At 60.9% G+C, this 15,272-nt stretch overlaps 1 protein-coding gene across 15 annotated transcripts in view; it reads right to left on the bottom strand.

Annotated features, from left to right (window-relative positions):
* Nucleotides 1-15,272, bottom strand: part of TNS1 (tensin 1) — a 66,341-nt gene that overhangs the window by 40,605 nt on the left and 10,464 nt on the right. For 10 of the 15 annotated variants that reach the window (XM_048308761.1, XM_048308762.1, XM_048308764.1 and 7 more), the window contains exons 4-8: nt 5,984-6,022; nt 3,775-3,816; nt 975-1,024; nt 503-674; nt 100-150 (exon numbers count right to left, since the gene is read on the bottom strand). In XM_048308761.1, coding sequence (XP_048164718.1) covers nt 100-150; nt 503-674; nt 975-1,024; nt 3,775-3,816; nt 5,984-6,022 — 354 coding nt within the window. Of the gene's footprint in view, nt 1-99; nt 151-502; nt 675-974; nt 1,025-3,774; nt 3,817-5,983; nt 6,023-8,399; nt 8,440-8,703; nt 8,727-13,752; nt 14,308-15,272 lie in introns of those variants that run through there. The other 5 variants (XM_048308770.1, XM_048308771.1, XM_048308767.1 and 2 more) reach the window with 5 other exon arrangements.

Below are 15,272 nucleotides of genomic sequence, written 5' to 3'. Positions count from 1 at the left end.
GTTCCTCCCCCAGACATCTTGTAGCAGGGAGCAGGTCCTGCAGACAGGCCTGCCCTGAGGCCCCTGAGAAGCCCGCTGCTTCTCACAGCTGTGACCCACCTTGGGGTGAAGTTTGTTGACATCACGTCTCCGCTCAGAGAGGTTGAAAAGCTTTAGGGAAGACGAAAAACAGAGTGAGAGGACATCTTCCTCCCTTGCTGCCACCTCACCTCTTCCTCACCCCAAAGCCTTCCCAAATCCTGCTGTGAGAGGCTTCCCTGGACACATTACCCTGGGTAACACCTTGCCACAGGGCAATACAATGACCAAAAACTCCCAGGGGGTCTGAAAGGCACTGGTGACCTTCAACGAGAAAATATCCCCCATAATGCAAAGACCCTCCCTCAACGGAGCCCAGATGGAGACAAGGGTGCAGCATCCCTCCCCTGCAAGCACCCATCCCCAGCGGCTAAGCACCCCAGCCCCTTCCTCAGCCTGACAGGGACCTAGCTGTGCCCCTCACCACATAGTTGTTCCCATGCTTGGACTTGAGCATGTGGGCCACTTCACGGAGGTTGCTGGAGTAACTCTGCTCCTCGGCCGCGCTGGGGTAGGAGACGGCGATGATCCGCTCCGTGATGTACACCAGGTCCAGCTCACAGCTGCTCTCCATGGCTGCAGTCAGGCTCATGCTCCTGGGCAAGGGACGGGACCACTGTCAAGACATGGCACGGGGAGGGGACACAGGGACCCTTCCCCACCCTGCAAGACAGGCTGGCACACATGAGGACACAGCTGCCTGCAGCCTTTCCCCTGCTCCCAGTCCTCTTGGAGTGTCTTGGGGACCCAGGTTGGGAGTGGTGGGTCATAACCCCTGTGTCTTCTCCGCTGGGAGCATCTCCCAGGTGTAGCACCTCTGGAGAAGCAGGTGTTGGTGAGAGGGAGCTTCAAGCACAGCAAAGATGGTCATCAGAAGGGGAAACTGAGGCAGCTACCTGGATGTTTTGCAGCGTGACTGCCCACTCCTGGGGGATTTTGTGGCATCCTAAAGAACCAGAGAGGAAAAGCAAGTTACTGCCATGACCCAGCCACAGCCAGCACAGGGGTCCTGCTAGACCTGGGTGTGATGGTGCTGCCAAAGCATCCCACCCCCACCACACCACCACACTGCACTGAGTACTCTCACAACCCCAAAATATCGCTGTCTCCAAATCCCACCAAGCATCCCAGTGGCACAAGCAGCTTGAGACTGATCCCACAGGCAAAACCCAACTCTCACAACTCCAGTGCAGCTGGGACCAGCTGCCATGGGCACTGTGGGGCAGGTGCTTTGCCAAAGGGTCCCACAGGACCTTTTGGGAAGATGCTGAGCTGGTAGAGACAGTTTCAGGCATGTCACAAATCCCTCTTCTTCCCTCTCCATCAGGCTGCAGGCACACACCTGATGGGACAGAGCTGCCTTGGCCCTGCCCAGAGCAGGGGCAGGTTTGCTGCCCAAGCAGCATCGAGGAGCCAGCCAGGCACGACAGTTTGCTTTGGCCCCAGCTCCACCGAGCCAAACGCCTGGAGGAAATGTTTGAGCTCTTGGAGCAGGAAACTTCTATTTATGCATGTTCTCCGGCCTCGAAAATTTCATCTGCAGCCGGCTTACTCTGTGACTTTGTGACCTCAGCCGAAAAACAAAGCAGGGTTTCCAAAAAAAACCGCTGAGGAAAAACACACTTGCACCTCATTAGTTTTAGTATCTCCAGCTAATAAGCAGAAGTCATTTAAAGACTCATCTCACACAGGCAACATGCCTGGAAGGATCAGAAATAAGAGATGCATCCTGCAGCTGATTCCTGGGATGCCCCATTGGTCCCCAGAGCTGCAGGACTGCTGCCACTCTCCTCGAGGCTGCAGCATCCCACAGCCAGCACACCCAAGACAACGGGAGGAGGTGGGAGAGAGGTTTCCCTGACATCCTTTGCCTGCCACGTTCTGCCCACCCAGCACAGTCCCAGAGCTGCTCCCATGGACAGCCAGCGTCACCCTCCACCAGCCTTGCGTGCCCCTTTCAAGGTCAGGTTGCCCTGCAGAGCAGGAGTTGGGCTCAGCAGCCCTGGGGCCTGGGGACAATGTCTCCCCTCCCAGCCAAAGCCAGAAGGCAGCAGCTTCGCCTCAGTGCCTAGAGGTGCTTGGACAGTAGTGACAATTCCCCCTCCAGTTTTTCTTCCTGGTGTCCCAAATTGCCTGCTTACCCCAGAAACCCCCCAGCATTGCTGAGGGCAAATAAGGTGTTAAAATGCAGCAAAAAGAGAGGTAAAACCTCTCCTGGGAGAGCCAGGGTGCATGGAACAAGCCTGAACCTGAATGTGGGCTCGTCCCTGCATCACCCACCAGTGATCAGGATGGATCCCCACCATGGCTTGTGCAGTGCCCCAAACGTTCATAATGGAGATATCCGGGGTCCCATACCCACACCCACTGGCCAGGGGAGCCCCATCAGTCCATATCACCCCATCCAGCTGCAACAACTTCCCAAAACCACTGCCTTTCCCAACAGAGAGCTGACATGGGGAAACCAGGACTCACCCCCAGCTCCCGCATGGGTAAACTGAGGCACAGGAGGGCAAGCAAGCTGGGGACACCAGAGCCCCTCTCCCTCCCCATACCTGGATAGCAGTGAGCCCCTTGCTAATCCATTTCCACGCCATGGTGGGCCCACTCCTGGCACCCTCCAGACCCGGGCAAGAGGGTGCCCAGAGCCAGGGCGCTTGAGCTCCGCCTGCTCCCCAGGCTCTGCCCTGCTCCCCCCTTCCCAACCGCAGCCACGCCGCATCTCTGCCGCCAGCCCCTGCACGAGGAAGAGTCAGCCTGCGATCAGCTGATAGGAGCCAGCGCTCCTGTTATTAAACACTCCTGTCCGCCGCCGCACTGGGAGAGACCTTGCAAACGTCCCCTGTGGAGAGAGACTCCAGCCAAGCCAGTACAACCCAGTCCAGCCCAGCACAGGACAGGCTGGTCCCAGTCACTTTGGGTTGAAGATCCCTCAGCCAACCCCATCAAGAATACACCTTTCAGTCCCAAGCTAGCTTGGCATGTCCCCAAGCTCCTGGCAGCATCCAAAACCTGCAGGTCCCTTCTGCTTGGAGAAGGTGATGAAAGGCATGAGAAAGGCTTCAGAAATACCAGGACACATCCCTGAAAGACAGCAAAGCCAGCAAAGGAGGTTTCTGACTGGATTTTTTCTAGCTAAGGATGCTCTTTCTCACGGTTGGAAACATCTCCTGGACAACCAAAGGGGTGAGGCAAAGCCAGATCTCAGGTGAGGAAGGCTTTCATCCTCCTTCTCATGGGAACCATCATGCCTCCATCCCTTGGGTCCCAGCCCCAACATGCAGGGAGGCCGGCAAGCTGGATGCAGGCCGGGGGGAAGCTGTCCGCGTTGACTTTGGCAGTGCATTTGTCTACACTGTCTTAGCAATTTCATGTCCACAGATTAAATAACAGATACCCAGCTCTGAGACAGGAAAGCCAGCTTTGCAGCAAAAGCCTCGGCCCCCAATATGCTCGGCTCCACCACCGCCTCTGCCACCAAACCTGGGCATCTCGCTTGGTGTTTGGCATGGCCATCATCACCTTGGCTGGCAGGGAGAGAGGACTTCAGGGTCCCAGGTACATTGGGAAACTACAGGAGCATTCCAGGCTGAGGGATTTTGGCTGCAGGGGGTGCTTGCAGCAATGGGACAGGTACAAGTGACCCCCCAGGAGGTCTTGAGGCAGAGATCAGCCTCTGTGACTGGTTGCACTTACCAGGACTTCTACCTGCTTGGTGATGCTCTCCCCCGGGGATGGCTGCAGGCAGGAGCAAGGAGAGGGTGAGAAAAAGGCAAGCAAGAGAGGAGAGATTGAGAGAGAGAAACACACAGAGCGGGGCCAGGGTCAAAAGTTCCCCTTGGCTATTTCTAGTGCTTCCTAGGAAACACACCACGGTCCCATTTCCTTCCCTGCCTGCCAACATGTGTGCTCTTCCCGAAGGTTGGGAATCCCCCAAAACCCAGGTGCAGAGCTGGGATACTCAGGTACCGAGGCCGCTGCCATCCTGCCTCTCAGCCACCGCCGCTGGCACGGGGCCACCACTGCCAATGGGAAGCACTTGGCTGAACTCTGAGCCTGCTCCCTGATGGGCACCTGGTGCCCCCACATCCCTGGGATTCCAGATGGATCCTCCATGGTCAGACCCTACAGCTAGGAAGCAAGCAACAGGGCAAGCCCAGTGCAGTCCCACACCCAGCCTGGCCACTGGCCACCAGCAAGACCAGCTCCCCAAGCTAAGCCTGATCCCACAGGGCCAGTGAAGGACCCCAGTGGGAGCAGAGCCGGGGTCTGAGATGCTCAAAACAGGAAAATTTGGCAACATGCCACTGGAGAGAGCTCTGAAAGGAGGCTGGGGACAAGAATTAACTTCCTGGGGTGGGAGAAAGTGTCTGGACCCCAAATATATGAAGCAGGAGACAGATACCTCTGTCTGGGAATGGTGGTTATGGTGCCTGGGGGTGGCACAGCAAAAGTACCCAGATGGGTGGGTCCCCAGATGGGAGTCTTGGGACCAGGAGGATGGAGGTCACCCCCAAAACCAGGCTGTTCTACTCTTGACAGCAGGGCCAGAGCAGACATTTCCATCCACGAGACAGGGCAAACCCCTTTCGATTTCCTCCCAAAGCCACAGTAACGGTCCCAGCTCGAAGCCAACATATTTTTGCTGTTGATAAGTGCCCAAGGAGGTTGGCAGGGATGGGGGGTGCGGGCAGAGATTAAACCGGGGGCAGATAACCACCGTGGGGCCCCAGGGCAGGGAGCATGCTCCACTCCTACCCCATGCCCTCGCTCACTTGGGCTCTTGCACTGCCCTCATGAGCTTGCAGGTGAGACCTACATCCCCTACACTCACTTTCCAGGTGAGACCCCTGCCCAGCTATGGGGTGCCCAGCCCAGGGCCCTGTGTGAGGCACGGATATTGCGGCACTGCCAGGCTGCCGAGCCCCAGCTGAAATCGTGCCAGGGCCTCCTCTCCCCGGCGCCTGCCCCAGCAAGCCTTGGCACACGTCTGGAGCAAATAGGAAGGGCTGCCACACTGGCCCCAGGCTATGCCAGTCTCCCCACTGCCCGTGCCTGCTCCGCCTGCTGCCACGGGCATGGCTAGGCTGGGGACTGGGCAGGGGAGCTGCTCAGCTGGCCAGACACTGCCTGGTAGGCACCATCATGTCATGCTTCCCAAACCTCTTGCTGGGCATGGCCTGGTTCCAGGTGACATCCCAGTGCCCCGTTACCCCCAGAGCCCAGTTATGGCCTGGAGCAGTGTGACAAAGGACTGTGGCTGTCTGCCCAGTACCCCCACACCCACCCTCCCCAGGACAGGGTGAACGGAGATGATGCATCCAGCTGTTCTCCTGGTGTCCAGAGAGGACAGGGTGGGAACGGCCCTGCGACGTGCGACGCCATGGCCCCAGCAGATCATTAAAGACTCTCAGGAGAGACAATAGTAAAGGGTGACAATAACAAGAGCTGCAAATGTACGGCCTTGGGCGCCCGAGCCAAAGGCACATCTGGTACAGTCATCTCCGGGTGTGTAAGAAACCGCCCCAGATATGGCCAGGGAGAGAAGGCCCTCTGCGCCAGGGGACCCCAGAGCCCTGGATGGTCACGTCCTATCTGCCTGTCCCTCTCTGCAACCCTGCAAGCCCCTCTTCCCTGAAAGCTCCAGCTGCAGGAGTCCCATGATAGCTGGGCTGCTCCAACCTGTGCTGCTCACCTGTGGGATGCCCTTCAGCCAGCAATGGTGGGGGGCACAGCACCACAATGGGGGTGCTCTTACCCCCAGCTCAGGACCCCTGTGGCTTTGAGGGTGGAAGACACATCCTGAAGCCCCAGGACAGAGAAAGCCCCCTACCCAGAGCAGGATGCTTTAGCATCCCCAGAGCCCTGGCTGTCACCTAGGATTCACAGTGGAGGTGTCACTTACCAGCTCATAGTTGACAGTGGGGGAGCAGGGGGTCACAGCCTGCAAGGAAGCAGAAAAGAGCCAGGATTAGTCCCTGAAGACCACTGTCCAATATATGGCATGGGAAGAGGTTGGAATGCAGCATTCACCCCCACCCACCCCACAGGGAAAACAGCACCCACCCAAGCAAGTGACAGGGGCACTGCTGCCACCCCCGGCAGGGGCACTCCTGCCACCCCAGGCAGGAGCATAGGCAGCGTTCCAAGGTCAAGGCTGGCTTCCTGGGAATGGGAGCAGGCTCAGGGCCATGGCAGCTGTGCCATTCGTCCTTGGCCAGGGAGCCAGGACAGCCCCAGCCCCGGTCCCAGCCCCAGCCCCAGCCCGGGTGGGCACGGCAGGCACAGCACAGCGCGGCACAGGGCGGACGCCTGATGCCAAGAGCAGCTCCTGGAACAAACCCCAGCCCAGCCTCGTGAGCTGCTGCAGCCGCCAGCTGAACAGCCCATCTATTGTTACCTTAATTACCAGCGGCAATTACTGACAATTAACCTTGGGTTTTGTGTGCACCCCAGTCCCTCGGGAAGCAGCAGCATGCCAGGGTGGGAGAGGCAGCGCCTCGCCGGTGCTGGGACAGCAGGCACAGGCGCTCCAGCCCTATGTTGGCCCTGAGATGCCAACAGTAGTGGGAGGGTGTGATTCGGCACTTTGTCCTCTACAAACCCCACCAGGAGCAGTGACCCCAGTCAGCCATCCCCTGCCCCATCCCAGGAGGGAGCCAAGATGGCAAACACCACTCAGGGGCTGGTCCTCTATGGCAGCATGGGGACCCACTGCACCCCACTCTGCCTCTCTTGCCCTGGGCCATAGAAAGAAGGATTTGCCCCAAGCACCTCACTTGGAGCACCCCTATCCCATCCCACGCTGGTCCCAGAGGGTGATGCCCAGCGCCTGCTCCCCTCCCCGGCTGCTAGCCTGCTCCCATCCCGTCTCACTGTTTTCTTCAGGGGTTCCTCCTCCTCCCGCTCCCTTCCCCTGCGCATTATTATTATGATTTTATTCTAATGCAGAAACGCTTCCATAAAAGGCCCCTTTCCCTGCCCCGCGGTGCTGGCCCCACGCCAGCCTCCCTGGAATGTTCTCCGGCAGCGAGCCGCTGCTGCGGACGGAGCCGACGAGGGCTGTGCTGTACCCTGCACCGTGCCCCGCACACTGCCGTGCTCTTCCGCTGGGGATGCTCAACAAGCGCCCCTGACCCCCGTCCAGCCCCAGCTACAGGGCCAGAGATGGGGGCAGATGCGCAGCTCCCCCACCATGGGACACACTGGTCCCACAGCCAGGTAGAGTCCATGCCCAGCCCTCCTCTGCTGTCAGCATGAGGAAGTTTGCAGGCTACAAATGCACCTCTGGTTGGAAAAGGGAAAAAACTGGGGTGCCTGTGGTTGTATTTCCCTGCCCCTGAGGATTCTCTGATGTCTATTATGGGCTTGTGCTCACCCGACACCACTCTTCCCATCCACAGGAGACAGCAACCCAGGCTGTATGGCACTCTCGCATCCCAGAAAGGCAGTTTTACAAGGACTGCAGGAACGTAAAGCTGTTTCCAGCTTCCATCCCTCTCTCAAGTTTGGCTCAAACATGCCCTCAGATCAAGAGTAAGAAGGAAGACCCTGCCCATTCCCTTCCCTCCCTAGGGAAGACCAATTCCTGACCTAGAATTGGTCTCTCGCCCCACGGGACCCATGAGAGTATCACTCCATACAGGACTGCAGCGACCCCCAGAAGAGCCACCATCTCTGTCCTCAGGGATCCCTGCATCCCTCGGTGCAGGGAGGGGTGGGACAGGCAGGGGGACTCGCACAGCCCTGGTCCAGGCTTCGCTTTGCCGTGGCAGACACAGCGGCCTTTCTTCTCCCCCTCACCGGTGTTTGCATTCCTGCCGGCTGGCCCCCGCCGCCGACCCCGCCGCCCAGCAGCCCTGCCCAGGAATGCGAGGAACGAGGCGCAGCAGGGCTGCCGCCCACCCCACCAGCCCCCCATGGCCCCCCACCCACCCACTCGGCCCCCCAGGTCGCAGCCCCATCCATCCCAGCAGTCACATCCCACGAGCTGCTGCCTTGAGACCCGAGTTTTGCCAAGCAGAAAAATCAGTTTCCCAGCAAACGAGGCCCCGTGGCCACGAGTGATAGGACTCTCTGATGTCTCATAAAGGGTTGGGCACATCCTGCAGCCTTCCGCTGGAAAGCAATGATCGGCTCCCTCGCTCATCACCAGCTGTCGCTATACCTAGAGAAACTCGATACCCTTGACACTACCAAGCCCAGAAATAAACACCTGGCTGGCAAAACCCTGACAGTCCCAGGCCACACCGCCACAACGCAGAGTAGCTCATGAGATCCCTCTTCCACCTAACCCTTCCAGCTGCAGCTCAGGGACTGACCTCTGCACCACAGATCCCGACGGGACTTCAGCACCATTTCACAAGAACTGAGAGAGGCTGGAGGAATGCAGACATCCACCTCGTACCCAGGGATAAGACACCTCAGAGACTTCTCCATGCTGCAACCACTGCTCACACCTCCCTCCCTCAGCACCTCCTTCCTCTCCCTCCTCCTCCCTCAGTAAAACAGCCCTTACAACCGTGGAGGTGCCCAGGGCCGCTGCCAGGTGCTGCTCCAGCGGGGCATCCCTGTGGGTTGTAGCCCCAACCTGCAAGATGCCAGCAGGGCTGGGGGAAAACAAACCTCCATGGAGGGGCCCTGCGATTCAGGAACGGGCTGGATCAGAGCAGTACTGGGCGTGCTGGGGTCTCCCCAGCTGGGCTGCTGGAGCCGGGCAAGCACTGGCCCACAGCCCACAGCATGGCCCGTCCAGCTGCCGGTGGGTGATCCAGGCCCATCTCTGACGCATATCCCTTCCTTTGGGTGGCGGTTTTTGTTTTTCCCTTCCCCAGGAGCTCCGATAAACATTCCGGAGCCGGACGATATCCGGGCTGGTGCTGACCCTTACTATGCCAGGAGCAGATGCAGCACCAGCCAGCCTAGCCCTCACACAGAGCCCAGCACACCAGAGATGCTTCCCATGGCCAGGCACTGAGATGCCGGCAAGCCAGCCCAGCTGGTGTGGTTGGAGCTGGAGACGTGCTGTCAAAAGGGACACTCTGACATCCCGGACCCTCTCAAAGCAAGGCAGCATCAGGCAGACCTTCACGGCCCCACTACTCAGAAAGGATGTGGACCCCAGGAGAGAGAAGCAAGGCACCCTACTCCCTGCGGTCCGGAAATGCAGTTGTCAAAGAGAAATGTGACTCAGTGGCCACATTGGCGTCCCACAGGACAATGCTAGGGCAGCATAAACGCCAGCTCAGCCCATGTGAGTCCCACATCACCCCATGAGGGACCACTTCCTCCCAAGCAAGTTCATCTCAGCTTTGTGCCACCTACATCCCAGCTGGGCTGCAAATCACTTCCCCATGCACCCCACGATTCTCTGCTCACCCCGAGATCCTGCCTCAAGCAAAGGGAGTCCCAGGAACAGCCACAGGCCACAGCAACTTCCCCAGCCATCCTCAGAGCCCTTCCCCTACTCACCAGTCCCTCCAGACCAGCCATAGCTAAGCTGTGCCAAGCCCTCTCTAGCCACAGTGTGGGGCCAAATGTGAGCTGCCATCGGGCACTTCACAGCAGAAGACACTTTTAGGGGATGGGTCGGGACCACCAAATTGGGGATGCTGGGGAAGGTTTTTCCCTCTCCAGCACCTCTGCCCTCCCATTCCTAATGTGACCAGCTGCAGCATCCTTCTCCCCTGCCTGGCATAAGGGACTATGGGGTCTGTGCTCTGGTCAACCCCCTGCCCTGCACAGGGGTCAGGTACCCTCTGCCCACACCACGTGCTGGCTGCTCCTGCCCTCACATATTTTGCAGCTCTGGCAAAACTCCTGTTTATGCAACATGTCCCCGGCGGGAGGACAGCATGTTTCCATGCACACCCGCTCCCCCCCACCCCAGCTCCACCCTGCCCAGCACAACCCCAGTGTGCGAGGCACAGGGCAGCCACACAGAGCCCCAGACTGCCAGCATGGGGGTCCCTGGGAGGGGGCAGCACCCCGTGCACCACACAGCTCCTCTCTGCCCCCACCAGTACCCCGGGGTGCTGCTTTTGGGACTTCTCCCATCGGGTGGGAGTAACTGTCAGATGCGCCAAAGGGCAGGGGAGCGGCTTGGCCAGCAGCTCAGGGTGAGTCAGACTGGGCTGATGCTGGGGCACGGAGGTCTCACCGCTCCCAGGCTTCCCTCCAAGCATCCCCAGCCCACCCTGCAGCTGGGTCAGGGACTGTCACTGTGCCATCCCCTCCATGCCTGGATGCCTGAACAGCACCCATGCCAGGGCAGAGGCCACCAAGTCTGCCCCACCCCTGCATTTGCCAAGAGATGCCGGTGGCACCAGGGAGGGTACCACAGGGCATCCAGGGATGTCCCCCACGCTGGGACAAGCGCTATCTCCTCTGTCTCTCCCTTGGTATGTTGATGAGGAGCCGCCCTGTGGCCCATCCCCGCCAGGAAGGCGGCAGCAGGACCAGGACAGAGGTTACCCGGTACACACAGCCCTGCAAATCAGGGATGAAATGCCACAGGGGACACGAGCCATTCCACCTCATAGTGGCCATGGGGGCCACCACTGGTACCCCAAGACACCCTGGGACACACGGCACACCGGGAGGGTGATGGTCCCCAGCAGCCCATGGCTGGCCTGGCCGGCAGCCCTGGCACAGGGATACGGGACAGGACAGGAAAAACAATGTACAGAGAAGCTTCAAGGGGTTGCAATGGAGGCAGCTGCACCAAAATAGCCCTGGTTTCAACCCAAATAAGGGCAGGTCCCGGCTCCGGGGCGGTTTGAGCAATCAGCCTCAGTGCTGCCAAGTGCAGATGAGGGGAAGGGAGAGAAGGTAGCATCCCTGACCCTGTTTGGGGGGAGAAGGGTGTTTTTGGGGGTCAGAAGGGGGACAGAGATGCCTCCACATGACCAGGACAGGGACTGTCCCTACTTTGGTTGCAGACGCTGGCTCGGCACAGGGCCGGCCACAGGCAGGGATGTGCTGTGCTCCAGTGCCTAAAAAGGCAACATCTGGAGGCAGCAGGTCTGGATCCAGCCCCACGGGCCAGCACGTGCCTGCCTGGCTCTGGCCCCACAGCCCCAGCCCTGCCCTGCCCTGCTCTGCTCTGCTGCCAGCACCACACACGTGTGCTGCCACCCCACTGTGGGGACACCCCTAAGCCCAGTCCCATGGGGATCCCACAACCAGCCTAAGGGAGAGCACGGGGTCACCGCCCCCCTCTGCACCAGCCTTCCCCAAGAAAAAGCACCAGGACCCCCCCACCCCCTCACCAACTCCCCAGAGTCAAACCAGACACCAGGATTGGCCAGAGAGCAGCTCCCGCACTGGGAATAGGCCGGGAACAGAGTCACACCAGGACTGGCTGGGACAGACTCTGCTGCAGGGGGTTCCACCAGGACTGCTCCATGAACAGGTTCTTACACTGGATTGGTCAATGCATGATTCTTACATGGGATTGGGCAGCAACTGGATTCTCATGTGGGGTTGGTCTGTGCATGGATTCTCACCTGAGATTAGTAAATGCATGGATTCTCACACAGGATTGGCCAGCACATGTGTTCTGACATGGGATTAATCACTCCACAGACTGTCCCAGAGGACTGGTCAACCCATGGATTCGGACAGGTGATTGGTCAGAGCACTGATTCTCATGCAGGATTGGTCAGAGCAGTGATTCCCACACAGGATTGGCCAGCACATGGATTCTCACATGGAACTGATCAACAAATGGATTCTGGCATGGGACTGGCTGGAGCACGGGCACTTCTGTGGGACTGGTCAGCACACCAGCCTGTGAGCAGTCTGCACCCCACCCTGAGCCCAGTGCAATGGATCCTTCCCACAGATCCCCTCTGGTGGAGCATCAGGCAAACCCCTTTCTGTGCACTCAGATCCCGCTGCATGCTTTGGGCTGCCTCCCAGCATCAGGGGCACCTGACAGCGCCCATGGGTCTGTGACCCACCTCAAGGGGTGGTTAAGGTGCCAAAATAAGCCCTGGCTGCCCCAAGGGGTCTTAGCTCCCCGGTACTGAGCCCAGGGGCTCTACTTGTGAGGGAAAGGCCCAAGGCAGATGGAGACTGGAGTCAGTGCTGTGTCCTCACCCTGCAGGATAGAGCTGAAAACTCTGCAGTGAAACTGAAATGCTGAGCAGCACCTTCAAAAGTGGTGTCCCCCCATCTGCCGTTTTGAGGAGATGAGGGAATAGGAGGGAAAAGTGGAGACAAAGATACTCCCCCCCAACCAGGAGCTGTGCTGTAGGACTGCTCTTCTCTCTTGTGTCCCAAAACCCATCAGGGAAGCTCCAATGCTGACCAGGGACTGCTGGCACTGTGTCCAGATACCCTGGAGATACCCTGCACAAGGCCAGGGACCAGACAGTAGCAAAGCAGGAAGAAGGGTGGCCAAGGGCAGAGGCAAATGGACCCCCCAACTCGGGACCCCACAAGGGGGGTCAGGGAGCACAGCTCCAAGGCCCAGCACCCTGCCCGGGGCCAGCAGGATCATTAACGAAGTGGCTTCATTAGAGAGGGTGAGAGCTGGAGGCTCGTTTTCTACCGATCCACTTTCCCTGGGGGTGGTTTCGGACTCCAGACAGGACACACGTTGTCTTCCCAGTGCCAACGCGCTGTAGGGACAAGAGGTGCCTGCTTGGTTGCCCCTCAGAACCCCCAGACTCAAGTGCCATGAGCACGCAGGGGGCGCAGCCACTGCCACCCCACTGTCCCTGCCAGCTGTCCCCCAGCACACACACTGGGGTCACCGGTCCCGCACCAAGGCTGACGCCAGCGCCGAGCGGGCTCAGGCGCCCGGGAACGGAGCACTTCTCGTTTTTTCCTTGTTTTCCCCCTAAACCCAAGCGGGCTGATGCCTCCCTCGCTCGGCCGTTTCCTCTCCCAGAAGCACAGCCCAAAAACATCTGCGCCGGGACCTGCCCTGACGGAGTTAACCCTCTGCGGGCCCAGCGGCGCCGAGGGGCCGGGGATCCCTGTCCGGGGGGGCGGCGGGGGGGGCTGGCACCCGCCGGGGCTGCCTCGCCACTCATTAACCCGGAGTTTAACCATTGACGGTGCCGCCGGGGAGGGGGGGTTAACCCGTGGGCTGCCAGGGTGTCCCGGCCCAGGGGCAGCCCCCCACCGTGTCCCCCCCGCGGCGGTGACAGGCGGCCGGCATCGCCCCCCGGCTGCGGGGCGGGAGCGGGGTGCCGGGGGCGGACCCCGCTTTCCCGCGCAGTCCTCGCTCCACGGGGACGTGTCCCTACGCACTTCGGAGAGGGGGGGGACGCAAACCGCAGCGCCTGTGTGTCCCGCTCCGGGGCACCCCGAGAGTCACCGGCCCTGGCGAGGCGGCGAGAGGGGCACGGGGGCACGGCCCCCGGAGCCGCTCGCAGGTCCCAGCCGGCAGCAAACCGGCCCTCACCCCCTGCCCAAGTCGTCCTCCCTGCGAGCACCGCATCGCCCTCTTCGAGCCCCCCCGCACCCCGAGATCCCCTCTGGCGACCGACAACTGCGGGACCCCCCCCAACACGGGGGGGCAGCAGCCCCATCCACGCACCACCCCATCACCGCTCGGATATCACGCGTGGCCCCCGCCCCCTGGAGAGATGACACCCCCTCCAGCACCCCCCCAGTCCCGGGGGGCCTGGAGACCCCTGTGCCCTCACCGCCCGCCCGTACCTGGTTCATGACGCTCCCGAAATCCATCCGGGGTCTCGCCTGCCTACATCCGAGAGGGACGGAACCGCAGCCTCACCTGGCCCGGGGGGCGCGGGGGGCGGCCGGAGGGGCCGCGGGGGGCAGGCGGGAGCCCGGCGTCGCCCGGGCGGGAAGGCGTGAAGGCAGACTGCAGGCAGAGCCCCCCTCCCTCCCCGGGCCAAGCCTGGAGAAGGAAGGAAGGAAGGAGGGAGGGAGGAGGGAAGGGAGGGAAGGAGGGGGAGAGCCGAAGGGTTTCGCTCCCCACAAGCGGGACCCCGGCGATGGAGGGGCGCAGGGAGGTCCCGCCGGCTCCCCGCTCCCCTCCGCACCCCCGGGGCGGCCAGGGGCTGAGGACCCCGGGGGCGCCGGCCCCGGCCCTGGGGAGGAGTGGGGTCCCGGGCGACTTTTTCCACCGCTCCCCTCCCTTCCCTCGCTTCTTCTCCCTCTTTCTTCTCTTCCCTCTCCCCAGCTGCACGGCGCGCTCCAAGTCCGGCCCCGCTCCGCTCCCCTCGCCTCCCAAAAAAACGCCCTTAAAGGCAACCAGGAGCCTGACTCGAGCAGCTGGCCCGGGGGTAGGGGTGCCGGCAGGTGAGCAGACCCCCCCCCAAAAAAAAAATTACCCCCCACCACACCTCCACCACCTCCCCCTTCAAAACTCCTCGCACCCGGTGCCGAGGGGCCGCGGCGGGCGGCGGGGTGCAGCGGGGTCGGGGCCTTATCGCCCCGCGTGACGCCACCGGCGTCCCTGTGCCCTTGGCGGGGGGGTGGCAGGGACCGGTGTGTGGGGCCCTGCTTGGGGCCTGCCTGGCACCCCCTGGCACAACTTGGTGCCCCCCTGCCATATGCGGGACCAAGTGCCCGACTAATGGTCCTTGGGTGTCCCACACCCCCAGTGTTGGGGAGGATGTGAACATTTATCAGCCCACCTCTCAACTAAAAATCAAAGCCAAAATGCTGGAAAAGCCCCGTCTGTCCCTCAGCATGTGAAGTCATGCCAGTCCCCCTTTGCCTGTCCCAAACCTGGAGTGTGCCCAGCATCCCCCTGGCCTTCCTCCTGCCTCCCTTCCTCCTCTTTCCTCCTCCTCCTCAGGGGGCTGCATGTCGATGGATGGAGCCCTGGTCTCCCTGGCTGCCCCTGGGGCAATCCAGCCCCAGCCCTCCTGTACAAGCAAGTGCTCAGTGCCAGGAGACCCCACAGCAAAGAGGGGAAGCCCACCAGCAGCAGCCCAGAGAGTGGCGAGCTGGCCAGGGAGGCGGCAAGCCAGGCACCCGGCCCAGCGCTGTTGACATTTTCTCACCCAACGCCTCCCCGTTCCTGTTTGCATTTCCGTCCTGAAGCCGTGGGCTCAGCCAAAAGGCTGGAACTGGCTCTGCTGGAGCGGTACAGGACCCCAACACCCTTCCTATGTCACCACTGCCTCAAAAGTCACCAGGGAAGGGTCTGTGGTAAGGGGTTCTCCCTTTGCCCTCCTCCAAGTACCCCTAGGGAACACCACTCCTGT

The sequence above is a fragment of the Corvus hawaiiensis genome, chromosome 7, assembly GCF_020740725.1.
Source record: "Corvus hawaiiensis isolate bCorHaw1 chromosome 7, bCorHaw1.pri.cur, whole genome shotgun sequence".
NCBI lineage: Eukaryota > Metazoa > Chordata > Aves > Passeriformes > Corvidae > Corvus > Corvus hawaiiensis.
The sequence above is the reverse complement of the archived record's forward strand: the minus strand, read 5'-3'. Positions and strand labels throughout refer to the sequence as shown.